Source organism: Martes martes, assembly GCF_963455335.1.
Source record: "Martes martes genome assembly, chromosome: 13".
In the NCBI taxonomy this organism is placed as follows: Eukaryota; Metazoa; Chordata; class Mammalia; order Carnivora; family Mustelidae; genus Martes; species Martes martes.
Window position 1 is genome coordinate 63,239,690 of NC_137901.1, and position 15,597 is coordinate 63,255,286.

Consider the following 15,597-nt stretch of genomic DNA (forward strand, 5'->3'; position numbering starts at 1 on the left):
AAAATACACCACCCTGCTTTTGATTTTGGTCCTCAGACCTGGGCGTGCACCCTGGGAGGGGATCCCCTCCCTGCCCAGCCACCTTGACCCTTCACACCAGTCCCTACTGCATCCAGGACCTCCTCTCTCATACCCACTTGCTCAACCCACCCTGAGCAAGGCCTTCATGCTGGGCCCGTTGCCCACAAGGTAGAGCATTGTGTGTTTGGGGGGGCAGAGGAGCCCCATGGGGCATGGAGGCTCCAAGGTTCATGTTTCAGAGGCAGCCACTAACCCTGAGGCTGTGTGGTGACACAGCAGAGGGCTGGAGTGGTGGACAGGGGACAGAGCAGTGGGCAGGACATAAACCAAGGCCTGGGTCTTCTCTTATCAATGGTGGGGACACAGGGAGGTTTTGGTAGTTTGTGTTCTTTTTTTTTTTTTTTCATTAAGATTTTATTTATTTACACACAGAGAGAGAGAGCGAGAGCGAGAGAGTGAGCGCACAAGCAGAGGAAAAGGCAGGTTCCCCGCTGAGCGGGGAGCCTGAAACAGGACTTAATCCCAGGACCCCAGGATCATGACCTGAGTCAAAAGCAGACACTTAACAAACTGAACCACCCAGGTGTCCCTTGGGTTTGTTTTTAATTAAATTTTTCATTTTGAAGTAAGTGTAGATTCACACATAGTTGTAAGAAAATACAGAAGCCATGTACTTTTTACCCAGGCTCCCCAGTAACAGCCAGTACAACTCCAGCACAGTAGCACAGCCACGATGCTGACGCTGACCCAGTCAGGACACAGCACACTCCATCTCCACTAGGATCCCTCCTGTTGCCTGTTTGTAATCACACTCACATCCCCCTGCCCCGAGCCCCCTCTTTAACCCCTGTCCATCACCAATCTGTTTCTCCATTTCTATAATTCCGTCATTTCAGGAGTGTTATATGAATGGAGTCACACAGCACATAACCTTTTGAAACAGGCTTTCTGTGCTACCTCAGGTTCATCTAGACTTGCTCATATGTGTCCATAGTTCGTTTTTATTGCTGAGTACAATTCCATGCTGCGTATCTGCTACAGTTTGCTTAGCCGTTCACCTGCTGAAGGACATTGGATTTGTTTCCACTTTTTGGCTGTTTGTGTATGGAGTTTTCATTTTTCTGGGATAAACGCCCAGGATGGCACCTGCTGGGTTGCAGGGTACTTGAAGTTAACTTTTTTTTTTTTAAGATTTTATTTATTTATTTGACAGAGATCACAAGCAGGCAGAGAGGCAGGCAGAGAAAGAGGGGGAAGCAGGCTCCCTACTGAGCAGAGAGCCCAATGCAGGGCTCAGTCCCAGGACCCTGGGATCATGACCTGAGCCAAAGGCAGAGGCTTTAACCCACTGAGCCACCCAGGCAGCCCGGAAGTTAACTATTTAAAGACATTGTGAAATTCTTTCCCAGTGTAGCCACGCCATTTTATAGTCCCATCAGCTCTGCGGTCCCACCAGCACGGGCTGTGCCAATAGTTTTTATTTTAGACATTCTGACAGGTGGGCTTCTCACTGTGGGTCTCATTTGGGCTTCTCTAATGGCTAACGACATCGAACATCTTCTCATGTGCTTATCTGCCATCTGATATCCCCCCTCCAGAGTTCTGATGACAAGTCCCATTTATCGATTTTTCTTTTTATGACTCATGCTTTGGGAGTCAAATCTAAGTACTTGTTGTCCAGTCCTAAATCCCAAAGATTTCCTTCTTTTTTCCCCCTAAGTACTATATAGATTTACATTTTACACCTAAGCCCATAAACCACTTTGAGTTAATTTTTTATTAAGTATGAGACTTGGTCAATGTTCATCTTCTTTGCTTACAGATTCCAACTGCTCTCATATAATTTGTTGAAAAGTTATCTTTTCTCCATTCATTTGTCTTTGCACCTTTGTCAAAAATCAGATGGGCCTATCTGTGCAGGTTCTCCTTGCTGCTGCACTGATCCATGCCTAACCCTCTGCCAACACCACAGTCGTGACTACTGCAGCCATGTAGTTAAGTCTTGAAATCAGGTAGACTGATTCTTCCCACTTTATTCCTTTATATTTTTTATTTTTTAAAATTTTATTTAGGGGTGCCTGAGTGGCTCAGTCGTTAAGCGTCTGCCTTAGGCTCAGGTCATGGTCCCATGATCCCAGAGTCCTGGGATCAAGCCCCCGCGTCAGGCTCTCTGCTCTGCGGGAAGCCTGCTTATCCCTCTCCCCCTCCCCCTGCTTGTGTTCCCTCTCTCGCTGTCTCTCTGTCAAATAAAGATTTATTTGAGAGTGAGAGAGAGAGAGCACAAGCCAGTGTGAGTCCATGTGAGAGACCACTGTGAGGATTTCAGATTTTATACGTTCACTGAAGTTTGCTTCCCATTGGTGCTACTGCCTATGAAACTCTTCACTTGTATATCTGAGATACATGAGGCAAAAAGGAAATCCAGGGAACACATAACTGTACGGTGTTGTTTCTCAGTTCCTGAGACCCCTAGCTGGACTGCCTTCTCTCAACCATTCTGAGGCTTAAGGGTTTTTGTTTTTTTTTTAATGTGTATGTCCAGAGTTTTGAGTTGTACTTAGCAAGAATTAGGAGGAATACATCTACTCTATCTTCCCAGAAGTGTGAGTTCTCTGGGGAGGTTTTTAAGTGAGAAGAGTTCCCTGCACAGGTCCCACTTTTCTCCCCTGGACACAGAAAGGCAGCACTCCACCTGCTGCTGGGACAGGGAGTTCATGGTCTGTTGGGGGCACGTCAGCAATGCCACACTGGTGGGACTCCGGCATTATGTGGGTCCCTAAGAAACAGGTAAGAGAATGTGACAAACGGATGAGGCTGTGTGACACACTTTTCCCTCAGTCATTTGTTATGTCTGACTGTGGGTTCTAGGACAGCAACATGGGCTACACACCTCCCTTCTCCAGGACCCGTGGGCCCCCTCTGCTCACAGGAGAAAACCTCCCTGCTCTCTGGCAGGTTTCCCTCCCTGGATGCGCCCCCACAACCCTCTTCTCGTCCCTGTTCCTCTGAGCTGATCACAACTGCTCCCATGGCCAGCATACCATCGTGTCTAGATAAATCCTTCACATTTCTATCTCCTGGCTGACCACTCCCCTGAGCCTGACTTTTAATGTCAAACTGACATTTCCCACTGGAATATTTATCATGATCTATAGGGAACCCTTCCTTTTCTTTTTCATTCCCAAGCCCATCTGTCCTCTTGGTCAGCAGCTTAGCCATCCACCCACGTGCTCAAACCTGGAGCCTGGGCGTCTTCCATGATCTCTCCCCTTTCATTCTCTAACATCTGATCCATCAGCAAGTCTGGTCATTTACCTCCAAACTATGCCTTGAACCTGCCCAGCTCTCTCCTTCCCCACAGCCTCTACTCTAAGGTAAGCCACTGTCGCCCCCACCTGGACCACCCAGTGGCTCAGGAGCTGCTCTTCTCCATCCTTGTCTCTTCACAATGCCTCCTCATGCCATCCCTCTTTCTCAGATTGGGAATGCCCCCCCTGACCTGGGAACTACTTCCCTCTCCCAGCAGCTGCTTCCGTTAGACCTTGGTCTAATCAATATCTCTTCAGATGCCCCCCACCCAAGTCTTTTCAGATTAGTCCTGCCAGATCCCCCTCCCGGGACAATGCTGAGCTTAAGCCTCTCGATTTCCTTCACCACACTTAGCACAATTAGCAATTACTTTACTGATTTGCTTAGTGGTTAAGAGTGGTCTCTCTGGGGCGCCTGGGTGGCTCAGTGGGTTAAAGCCTCTGCCTTCGGCTCAGGTCATGATCCCAGGGTCCTGGAATCGAGTCCCACGTCGGCTCTCTACTCAGCAGCGAGCCTGCTTCCCTTCCTCTCTCTCTGCCTGCCTCTCTGCCTACCTGTGATCTCTGTCTGTCAAATTAAATAAAATCTTAAAAAAAAAAAAAAAAAAGAGTGGTCTCTCTGGGGCACCTGGGTGGCTCAGTCATTAAGCGTCTGCCTTCGGCTCAGGTCATGATCCCGGAGTCATGGGATCAAGCCCTGTGTCTGGCTCCCTGCTCAGCGGGGACTGTACTTCTCCCTCTCCCTCTGCTGCTCCCCCTGCTTGTGTTCCCTCTCTTGCCGTGTCTTTTTCTGTCGATAAATAAAATCTTAAAAAAAAAAAAAAAGAGTGGTCTCTCTATTAGGCTGTGAACACCATGGTCTGGAGGGGTACTCTTCTCATCTTTTAACACCACTGGATCCCCAGGGATTGGTATATGGTAGGTGCTTAATAAATAGTAGCTGAACAAATGAATGGTAAGAAAGAAGTAACATTGACAGGGGAGAACCCGGTTGAATGCCGAGGCTGCCCCTCTGTGGCCACATGGGAGAACTGCAGTTTCCAGACAAAGAACCCCTGGAGCCCAACAGCCTCCATTCCTACTCATTCCTTTCAGGAAGAGAATTCAGGGGTCCATCAGGTCTCAAGGACCCCCTGATCTTTCCCATGCAAAATCTCTTCCTTTCTCCAGAATGAGGGGAGGGAGTACCCCACTAGAGGCACTTCCTTCCCCAGGGAAGCGGAAGAGCAAGGAGCAGGCCAGCTTTCCCTGCCTGGGAGGAAACCCCCAGCCTCGGAGCCCTTGTGGGCCATGGAGAAGAGCTGGACCCATCAGGGAGACCTCAGCCCCCTGAGGTCAAAGACTACAGCCTTGGGGGGATTGGAGAGGGGACAGGGATAAGAGGAGGTGTGGAAAGAGGTTCAGAAAGGTAGGAGATCGGGGAGCCTGTGTGGCTCAGTGGGTTAAAGCCTCTGCCTTCAGCTCAGGTCATGATCCCGGGATACTGGGATAGAGCCCTGCATCGGGATCTCTGCTCAGCGGGGAGCCTGCTTCCCCCTCTCTCTCTCTGCCTGCCTCTCTGCCTACCTGTGATCTCCATCTGTCAAATAAATAAATAAACTCTTAAAAAAAAAAAAAAGGCAGGAGATCTTGTGGCAGAGCCTGGACAACAGCCCCACATGTGTCCCCATGCCATCCTCTGCCTCTAGAGTGCCCAGGGATACCCCTGGGTACACATGATCTTTAAAAACAAGCAAACAAATGTGAAATACAACTTCTAAAGTGGGGTTTGGGCCTTTTCAAAGGCCCCACCCTCCAGGAAGCCCTTGAAGTCGGAGACTCCCATGCCCTCCTCTATCACAGTGTCCCTCCTGTCTAACAACATCTTTGAACACACTTCAGACCAGCTCAACTATGCTGAGGGACAGACAAGGGGAAGGGACAGACAAGGGACAGACAAGGTTTTCGTCAACATTTGAACTGCAGGATTAAAGTAGCTTCCTCGGGGTTCGGGGAGCGCCTGGGTGGCTCAGTCAGTTGAACCTCCAGCTCTTGGTGTCAGCTCAGGTCCTGATCTCGCAGTCATAGGATCCAGCCCCATGTCAGGCTCCATGATCAGGGAATCTGCTTCAGATTCTCTCTCAAAATCTTTATTTTTTTTTAAATCTTTATTTATTTATTTGACAGAGATCATAAGTAGACAGAGAGGCAGGCAGAGAGGGTGAGAGGAGGAAGCAGGCTCCCCTCTGAGCAGAGAACCTGATGCGGGGCTCAATCCCAGGACCCCGAGATCATGACCTGAGCCGAAGGCAGAGGCTTATTAACCCACCGAGCCACCCAAGAGCCCTCAAATAAAATCTTTAAGAAAAGAAAAAATAAAGCAGCCTCCTGGGATCAAGGTGGCAAGACCAAGATGGGGATCTGGTGTGCACTTGGTGAGGTTCTCCCCAGGAGGCTGGCTGAACTCCAGGAGTCCCCTGCCCCAATCATAATGCAGAGTCTTTGGAGGTACCCACTAGTTCTGGTTCCCCAGCTTGGCCATCCACTCTCTCTGCACACCCTAGAAGGAAAGAGGGCAGGAAAAGGCCCCTCTGGGAGGGGTTTCCTTACCTCCCTCTTGAGCGGAGCCACGTAAGCCCAGGAGTTGGTGGCGGGATCGTAACGCTCCACGGCACTCAGATCATTATGGTAGTCGCGGCCCGCCACCGCATAGATGTACCTGCCCACCACACACACACACAGGTCGGCATGTTCCTGCTGCAGCGACTGGATCTGGAACCAGCGGTTGTGCCTTGGGTCATACCTTTTGAGGGAACACGAGGGCAGTGCATCACTGATAGGCCAGAAAGTTTGCCCAGCAGGCCCACACCTTCTGTTCCACCACTGAACCCTGAACCCGCCACCCCCCAGCTGCCCGAACACACCAGCACATGACCATCTACAACCACACCAGCAGGCCACTACATGCCTGAACACGGGTGTGTCTCTAGCACAGAGCCTGGAAGGCATGGCCAGGAGCCCGTCTTCTTTCATCATCATCCTTTGCAAAAAGTCATATCCCCAAGCAGCAGCTTCATTCTGAGCTCCTTCGTGCAACCACCCCCTCCCACAGCCCTGAGAGTCCTTCATTGGCCTTTGAAGGCCTTCATTTGCATACTCAGCCCAGGCAATTGCAGCCTTCCTGGGAGACCCACATCACCCCTCACTTCGTCCTCCGGCATGCTGGACCCAAGGGCAAAGGCCTCCTAGCCCTCTCCAGCTGGCTGCTCACCAGTCTGAACGGAAGCCCGTGCTCCCTCTGCTCACCCGATCACACGCTCACCAGCAAGCTCCCACTCATACCAAAATCCTCACGTAGCCTAGCAGCTGAGGCCCTTCACAGGCCAATCTACACACCTGCCTTGCTGGCACTCAGCCCTGCCCCACTCCATGCCCCAGGCCTGGCACTTTGCGGGACATGCAGGCAGGTATGCTATTTGGGTGAATACGGAGAATTACAGAGCCTTAAGTGACCAGGACCCTGTGAGTCCGAGCCCCAGAGTCCACTCGCCCCACTGCCCTGAGTCTGGCCCTTTTCCCCCTGGTTGTCCACTCTGGTACCAGTTCTGAGTGCCTGCTTCTGAAGTCTCCTTCCTCAAGAGCTTGTGCATAATTACAGCTGCTTTCAGATAAGTGGTTTTTGTTTCTCCACAGAAAGACCAACTCCAAGGGGATGAGCTGAACTTCAACTGGCTCATTAGAAAAGGAACAGAGTTTTCTTTGGTCGGTGCCATATACGGTCCCCATATACGGTTGGTGGACAGACGGATTTCAACCTTTGCCCCAAAGCACGAGTGAGATGTGCTCTTCGGCTCCTCCTGCCTGCCTGCGCCTTTCAGCCAGCTCCTCCCTGCCAGCCAGGAATGGCAGGAAACAGGATGCCTCAGCGGCTGGGGCTAACAGGAGAGAAAGCACATGCACACGGGTCATAGAGACCCAGGTTTGGGAGCTGGTCTGCCCCGGTCCAGCTGGGTCACTTAGTTTCTGCACCTGGCGGAGGGGAGGATGCCGCCTGCCTATGAAAGCTATCACAAGGACTCAGAAAGGACAATGCACATGAAAAGGGTCCTTGTCAAACCGGAAGGGAGTTCGTAAAGGACTGGTTCAAGTCTGTATTCCTAGACCTCACTGTAGCTCAGGGCAGATCGCGCACTGTCTGCTCAGTGAATTAAACAAAAATTACCAACAGTGCAATCATTCAGTCATCGCTGGCCACCCAATGTGGATCAGGCATGGTGCTCAGTGCAGGGAACCTGAAGGGAAACTCCAGGCAAGCACGCTTCTTTCAATTGTAGAGGTACAGAGAGGGTGATCTACCCAGAAGTCATGATCCACTGGACAGCAGAGGCTGGGAGGGCAGAGCTCTCTCACGGAGAGACCAGGAAGGGCCCGGGGCGAGCCAGTCCAAGGTCTAGCTAGAGACAGGCAGCAAGGCCATTCCAGGGGTTCAGCACTCATGGAGGCCCTGCCAAGTGACTGGGATGGGCGCTTCCCACTGCCCTTCCTGTGCACGACACTCATTCATGTACATGTCTCCCCCACCCCTATTTCTGGTCAAGTGCAAGTCAGCATCTTCCACCAGAGTGAGATAAGACCCACCAGATGCTTCCGCTTGCTTCCTTCTGGTCTCCTGCCCTCACAGCTTCCTTGGATGCATTCATATGGATTTGTGGTTTCAGACACACACATGCACAAAACACACTACACATACACACACCATACATCAATAATTTAGACACAACCGCAGTTGTGCTCACTTCTTATCTCTCCACTGTGTCCTATATTCCACATTTCCCATTTTATTGGATTTTCTACTTCATTGGAATAAATCCTCAAGTAATGTTTTTTCTAATAAAAAGGAGCTATATAAAGATATAAACAGTTTTGGTCACTTTAAGGCAGATTTTGGATCACCCTACTGCAAACTCAGGAGTGCAAGCTAGAGTCAAAAAGAAATGCTATGCGGTCTTTGTTATATCGGGCAGACCATTTTTCTTCTGTGTTTCCACAACTTAAGCATTCCCATGCCTATTAATGATATCCATTATAATCAAGGAAATTTTAAAAATATACTTTGAAATATGAATAGCCACAGAAATGCTTAAGGGAGAAAACAAGTTGCTATTCTAAGAAGGGTCCAACAGACCATGGGTGAGGTGGACAGTCAGCACAGGTCCCCCCATCTGAAAGTAGGGTGTTCCTTGGAAACCTTTCAAAAGCCAAAATGGCATAAAACAAAGCAAATACAATTAATTCACATGGGAAAAAAATGAGAGTGTTTCCAGACCCAAAAAATAACCGTTCTCAGGGCCTTTCTGATACCTTAGGTCACTGCTTGCTAATGGAGGCACAAAAGAAACGGAGACAAAGCACAGATGCTCACAGAGTTCAAAGCGCTGGCCACTTGACGCTGAGATGCTGACTGTAGTTCCCGGAGGGCCAACTCTCGCTCAAGGGTGCATGTTGCCTCTGTACAGGCTTGCTGCAAAACCAATGCTGAACACTATCTTCACTTTTAATCTTCTTTTTGTAAAAGCCAAAATCCTCTTTGGAATTCTACTGGCTAGTGAAAACAGGCACTAATGCAGGTCTTTCATAAGAGCAAAGTGGAGTAACATAGACTTTGAAAAGTAGGGGGGAGTACTATACAATTTGCTCCGAGACAGCTGACTTCTTACATGCAGGTCCTGGATACCAATGCTCTGACATAACCTGGGAAGTCTCTAGCACCCCAAGTGCAAACCCTAATTGCAAATTTTGTCTTTTTGTATTCTGAGAGTCTGTAGATCTAAGGCTCATAAACTAAGGAATGGGAGAAGGGAGAGAATCAAACTCTTAGACCATTCCAATTAAGATCCATCCAGCAGTTTTAAAAGTCTACGAGGAGATTGATGGAACTCCCACCCTGTAGAGGTGACAGACCCCAGGGTCCTGCCCACCACCCAGGCAGATATGGCACCCCAACCCCTTCACAGTGCCTCCCCTGCCAGGCAGGTCTCACCCACCCCACCTGCCACGATGACCCAACCTTGTCACTGGAGTTTGAGGCTGTGGTTATCAAACATTGCTGCTGATACTAGCATTTTCCAGAGTTTGGCTTGGGAAATTTACGCCGGTCTTGAGTGAAACTGATAGCAAGTCAGTAAAAGGGCAGACCAAGGGCAGGCAGCAGCCCCCGCTGTGGGAAAGCCCCACGGCCTCCCTGTGGGCACACAACCACCCCGCTGTATGATAAGGACTGGTGACCACAACACCCTGGAGAGGTCTGTTTTGCAGGTCTGTGGGTTGCTCTCAGCAAGGAGGTCTGGCCTTGGCCCTCCCAACGCGGAAACAGGCCCCTAAAAAAGCAGCTTTGAGGCTTTTCAAGGGAAGGCTGAACCTGGTGCCGCCACACCCACTGTGGAGGGTATTTGGTTAGGGAGAAAATGAACATATTGTTTCCTCCTTTCTGAACTCAGCCTGTCCTGTGTTTAAGTGCAGTTGAGCTGCCAAGCTTTGGGTCTCTTCAGTTTAACAGAGGTGATTGCTTCCTGGAGCCCAGAAAGCAGAAGGGGCTGGGGCTCTCTCCTCACGGTCACCTCATGCTCACTTCCAAGAGGCAAGGACAGGCCAGACCCCAGCCCCGTCCCCAAAGAAGGAAACATGAATGTAAACTTGGTCAGTACCTAACTCACAGCCATGGAAGCAGCTGGCACTCTCTCTCTGCAGTACCAGCTTTCTTTCAGCTTGCAAAAGATGGAGACTTCCCACACGCACCAAATCCCATGAAATCAAACCAAAGTACAGTGGAGGGGCCCTGGACACCTAATGGTAGCTGAGGCTGTGGGGATCTACCCTGATTCCTCTGTTCCGCCCCTAAAAATGGATAGCTCAATAGAGTGACAGAGCTGGAAGCATCCTACAGCTCAATAGACTGACAGAGCCGGAAGCATCCTACAGACCAGGACAGTCCACAAAACCCCCTCTTTTGGGTTCCTGCACTCAATTCCAATGTGTGTGTTGGGGCGGGGAGCATGACATTTTCTCCACACCGATAAGCAATTCTCTGGATGCCAACTAAAGTGTCCTACAATTCAACTCAATCCCAATGCTATCTACCTGGAGGTAGCATCAGATCCCATAGTACGATGGCTCACTCCACAGGCTGGTACCACCCTACCCCACCGTCCCCATTTCAGACACTAGTCACAAGCCCAGTCTGTTATCTACGCTTCTGACCTACCGGCTACCAACGGGAGGTTCCAGTGACCCCCTCCAGCCCACAATGCCAATCACAAGCACCAGGTTGTGCCTCTGGCCAACTGGCCATAAATCAGAGATTCTCAAAACCCCCTTCCTTGAGTTTCATTAATCTGTCAGAGCAGCTCACAGAACTCAGAGAAACATTACACTTACTAGATTACCCATTTATTATATAAAAAAATATAAATCAGAACAGCCAGATAGAAAGAGATACAAAGAACAAGGTCTGGGGAAAGGGCAGGGAGCTTCCACGCCCCTTCCAGGATGGTGCGTCACTCTCCCAGCACCTCCAAACTGGGTGGTCGCCAACCCCAAAGCTCTCCCAACCCTCTCTTTTTGGGTTTTTATGAAAGCTTTGCTACATAGGCACACTTGATTAAATCACTGGCCATTGACAACTGATTCAACAACAGGCCATTCTCCACTCCCCAATGTCAGAGGGCATGACTAAAATTCCAACTTTCTAAGGGGCAGGGTTGGTTCTCCTGGGGACCAGCAACCCCTCACACTTCCAGAGTCACAGAAGAGTTCAAAGTTCTAGCTGCTTGATGCTAAAATGCAGAGTGTAGTTCCTAGGGAAGGCGCTTGGAGGTGCCACTCTCACATTAACTCTCTTAACAGCAAAAGACAGAATCAGTGCTCTCCTCTTAGGAAATTCCAAGGGTTTTGGAAGCTATGAACCACGAACTGTGTATAAAGACCTAACATATAGAAAAAACATACATAGTACATCACACCTCCCGCTCTTGGAAAACTGCCTGCTCAGAAGATCTCGGGGGACCCCGAGCCCACCAACACCACTGACACCAGGGCAGGCAGGGGTAATGAAATCTCGCACGAGGCTCATTGATGCCTGTTGGCTTTTTCGGTCCCCTGGGCTGAGGACTCTATACTACAAAAGAGGGAGGGAGGACAGGAAGCCACTCTCCACCAGGGGCTGTGGTTAAGAGAGCGGAGCACAGCTGATGGGCAAAGGGAACCTGGGATGAGACATGTCAAAGCTGGAGAGGGCAAGACAGAAGGAGCAGCTGCCCTGCCCAGTGCTCCTGGCAACTCAGTCCCCTCCTTCCGAGGCCGATCCCTGTCCAGCTGGTCCAAGTGCATAGTCATTCACAACCTAGCCTCTCCCCCACAAGACAGCCAGGTGTGTGACCCACAATGAGTGGCTTTGAGAAGACAAGAGTGAAAACAAGCACACCTGGTGCCTTCCTTGCCTCATCGCGGCCGAACTCTCCAAATTAACCTGGACTTTATAAGGCGGTGCACCCCAGCAAGCCACAGATTAATTTATAAGGCTAGTGCCTCAGCCCTCGCAGAACCCCCCACAAGCAGCCTCTAGAACCCGCAGAGCCCGTAACTCCCGCACGACAGCATCACCCACAGACCAAACCTCAGCCAAGCACCCTTGCCTACCTCCAGCACCGGGACTCGGCGCGGAAGCCCTGGACATTGTTGTCCCCTCCGATCAGGTACACAAAGTTGTTGAGCACCGCGATGCCCTGGTTGGACATGCGGGGGGCCAGGGAGGCGGTGAAGTGCTTCCACTCTCCCAGCAGGGGGTTCAGGTACTTGGCCTGGTCGCTGAGAACAGTGGACGGCGTGGAGTGAATGCCCCCGAAGCCCACGACGCACTGGAAGTCCGAGCGCAGCTCTGTCTGAGGGCCCTGCAGGCTGGGCTGCAGGCTCTCGTTGCGGTGGTACATGAGTGCGCTGGCCACTGTGTCCCTCAGTGGGCTGGGGTCCAGCTTGTCGTGCAGCCGCTGGAGGACCTCAGCTTCCATCAGGGGAAAGCGCACTGTCTCTAGGAGCTTGGGGGGCTCATGCAGTGAGATCTGGTCAGCCTGCACCTGCTCCAGAGTGTAATGGTAGAGCAGGGCGCCCTCGTACACCTCGGTCTCGCAGGAGACCTCCAGGCGGTTGCTGCTGAGGAGGGAGTAGACCTTCTCCAGGGGAAGCTGGCGGTACTTGTCAGTCCTCGAGAAGGCCACAAAGTTTTTGAGGATGTAGGTGTCCAGCTGCTCAGTCAGACGGCTCAAGTCAAACAGCTCTGCCAGCCGGTAGACATCAAGGATGTTCTCTTCGTCCACCCAGGACATGAGGAAATCACAGCAGAAATGGATGATCTCTGGGATCTGTGAAGAGAACAAGCCCTGTTCGAGCCTGGGCTGGGAACAGTGTCTGGGTGAGGGAGACAGAGGATAACAGCCATTGGCTACAGCTGGCCCCCCACCGCTCCCCCCAACCTTTCCTGAAGTGGAGGCGTGGTGCTGCTGTTCTCCCCCAGCTCTAGAGGCGACTGGGGCTCACTGCAGACTGATTGGGTCTAAATCCAGGCTTGGAAGAGGTCTGTGGCACGTTCTTAACTGCTCTGAGCCTTGGTTTCCTCCTCTATAAGTGGAGAGGAATAAATTGAAAATGAGACCGTACCCAGGAACTATCTGGCATAGAGCGGACCCTTTCAGATCAAAAGAGGTGAATCTCCAGAGAATCAAGAGGCAGCTCAGCGGCCACCACGTCAGCCACCCCTGCTCTGGAAGGAGCCTGGGACCCCAGACTGTCTACAAGTCATCCAGCTCTCTTCTCCCCCGCCCCCTCAACAACTGCGGGCTGAGCCCAAGCTACAGCCCCAGGGAACCCACCCCCTACCCCAGTAGCAGGGCCCTGAACCCCCCAGGAGCTAGGAACTGCCAGCAGGGCGTTTCAGATGCTCACCCGGCACCCTTCCTGGGAACCCCACTCAGTTCTTGAAAGGCTGGAAGCCATCCTGCCTGGGGAGAGGCCTGCACGACTCTGGCTAGCACAGGGGCCCTGGGTGGCCGAAACCTGTCCTTTTCCAATCATGCGGAACTGGTGGGTTGAAAGGAGGGCAAGACAGAACAGTGCTGAGGTGGGAGCTGAGAAGTGAGCCACAGGCTTAGAGGCCAGCCCCTGCTGAGACAATCAGAGCATGGCCGGGTGAAGGAGACAGAGAGGAGGGCTCTAGGGAAAGCTGCCCAGGCATTGCTAAGTTGTTTAGGAAAAGAGGATTTTGAAATTGCTCTAATAATGGGAATACTTCACTCATCATCGACAAATTAACCGGTACACATAAGGTAATTCTACTGGTATGTGAAGCTTAACAATAAACGTGTAAAATCTTATCTTTATATTTTTTCTCATTCCAAAAACACTCCGTGCTTTCCAGGTCATTAGCCAAGAGCTGAATGGAAACCTGCAAAGTGCCAGGCATGTGTCTGCCCCAGATGGAATGTCCCCATAGGGCTCTGTTAGGTCCTGGAAGTCTTCACTCGACTACCCATTTCCTCTCTTGCCTGGCACTTCTGCTTTGCCTCTTCTTCCTAAAATACTACTTCTGATCTGTCATGGGCCAGGACACTGACCAGGTTCTGGGGAGAAAGTGAGAGCAAAGAGCTCTCAGTGGGCATGAGAAGCAACTTCTGAAGAACCCAGGGGCCGTGTCACCCTCTCTTTCCCATCCTCACTGTCACAACAGGGGGTGTCCTCTGCCAGGGAAGCTTACAGAGGAATCACCCCAGGCCTGCCCAGTGCAGAAGCCCTATGAGAGGCCTGGAAGGAGCCCTTTCTGGGGGTTACCCTGTGGTGACAGTCTTGCTGGCATTCAGATTCAGGTCTCTGCAAACACCAGGAACAGTGTGATCTTAAGCTAGGGCCAGGCACAGTACAAGGGGAGCACGTGGTCACTGGCTACATGAACAAACATGACCATGGTGGGCCTATGGACTTGGAACTGTTATACCAAGTAAGACTTGCTTTAAACACACTGCATAGAAGCCCACTATATTAAAAATAAAACCCCCAAAAGCTGAGCTGCTCAAGGTAAAGCAGGGGCTCTCCATCCCGTGCTGCCCCCACAACGGCCTCAGAAGTGCTAACGTGCTCAGGAGCACTGGCTCAAGTCCATCTACTCATTGTATATGGCAAGCCAGGGTCAAACCAGCCCAGCAAGCACAGGCCAAGTGCCTCCCCCGCCCCATCTGAGAGAGACGGCGCAGGGAACTGCTGGGGCCCCGCCGCAGTGTGAGGGCTCCAGACACCCCTGAACAGCTTGGCTTTCCCGACTTGAGTTTTTGCTGATGGCCCCAAACGTGTTCTGACCTGAAAAAAGGTCAGGATAATGAATTCAGCATAGCATTTCACTTTCACTTTCAACAAATGTAAGATGAGACGTCTCTTCAGCCAGATGAGACCATCTGACAACGGCTCCTGAAAGCAAAGGCACGTGCAGGCCCAGCCCTTGCGTGACTGCACCAACGCCACCGAAGTCACACAGCCTTCCAAAACGTAAGTCACGCTGTCAAAGCCTCAGAAAACTTTCTGAGTTCTGTAGGAAAACAAGTATTCAAAATTCAATGGCAAAAACGAAAAGCAGTTTCAAAGAGACTGGCGAGGCCAAGTGGGGTGGATGAGCAGAAAAGGCCTGGGCAACTGTGGGGGCAGCTCGGCTTCATCTGACACCAGGATATGTGGGACATCACATGTCTGCCTCAGGGTTGGCCTACATGTTTACATGTGGAATCTTCTCAGGGGCGGGGAGACCCAGGCAGAAGGAAAGGAACCAGCAGAAGGGCAGAGGGCAAAGGAGCCTGGGCCTGGAGGCGTTTGGAGCAACTATGGTTCGGTGCCCAGGGCTGGCTGAGCTGTGCACCACCCACGAGCCTCTGCCCTACCTGCAGTCTCCTTTGCTGCCTGGTATTCTCACCTGCTGATCCCCCTCATGCCACTATCCGGCAGACACCTGAGGATCACCCCCTGGGGTTGGGTCTGCTTTGCTGGAGTGAGGGCAGCCTCACCTGCAGCTGGCAGGCGGCGACCAGCGTCTCCTGGACATTGCTCAGGCTGAGCTCCAGCTCAGAGGTATAAATGAAATGCAGGATTTGGCACATGGCATTGTAGGACACGCCGTGGATCAGCACCTCTTCCTGCTCCATCTCCTTCAATCCCCCAGCAAACATCCCTCTGCAAAGTAAAAACATGAAAAAGTGCTGTC

General features: G+C 51.4%; 1 protein-coding gene across 4 annotated transcripts in view; it reads right to left on the bottom strand.

The window, feature by feature from the left end:
• The window catches only part of KLHL22 (kelch like family member 22), a 34,738-nt gene that overhangs the window by 3,901 nt on the left and 15,240 nt on the right, over window positions 1–15,597 (bottom strand). For all 4 annotated transcript variants that reach the window (XM_080821583.1, XM_080821584.1, XM_080821582.1 and 1 more), the window contains 3 exons: window positions 15,401–15,566; window positions 12,003–12,721; window positions 5,919–6,111 (listed from right to left, as the gene is read on the bottom strand). In XM_080821583.1, coding sequence (XP_080677709.1) covers window positions 5,919–6,111; window positions 12,003–12,721; window positions 15,401–15,566 — 1,078 coding nt within the window. The remainder of the gene's footprint in view (window positions 1–5,918; window positions 6,112–12,002; window positions 12,722–15,400; window positions 15,567–15,597) is intronic.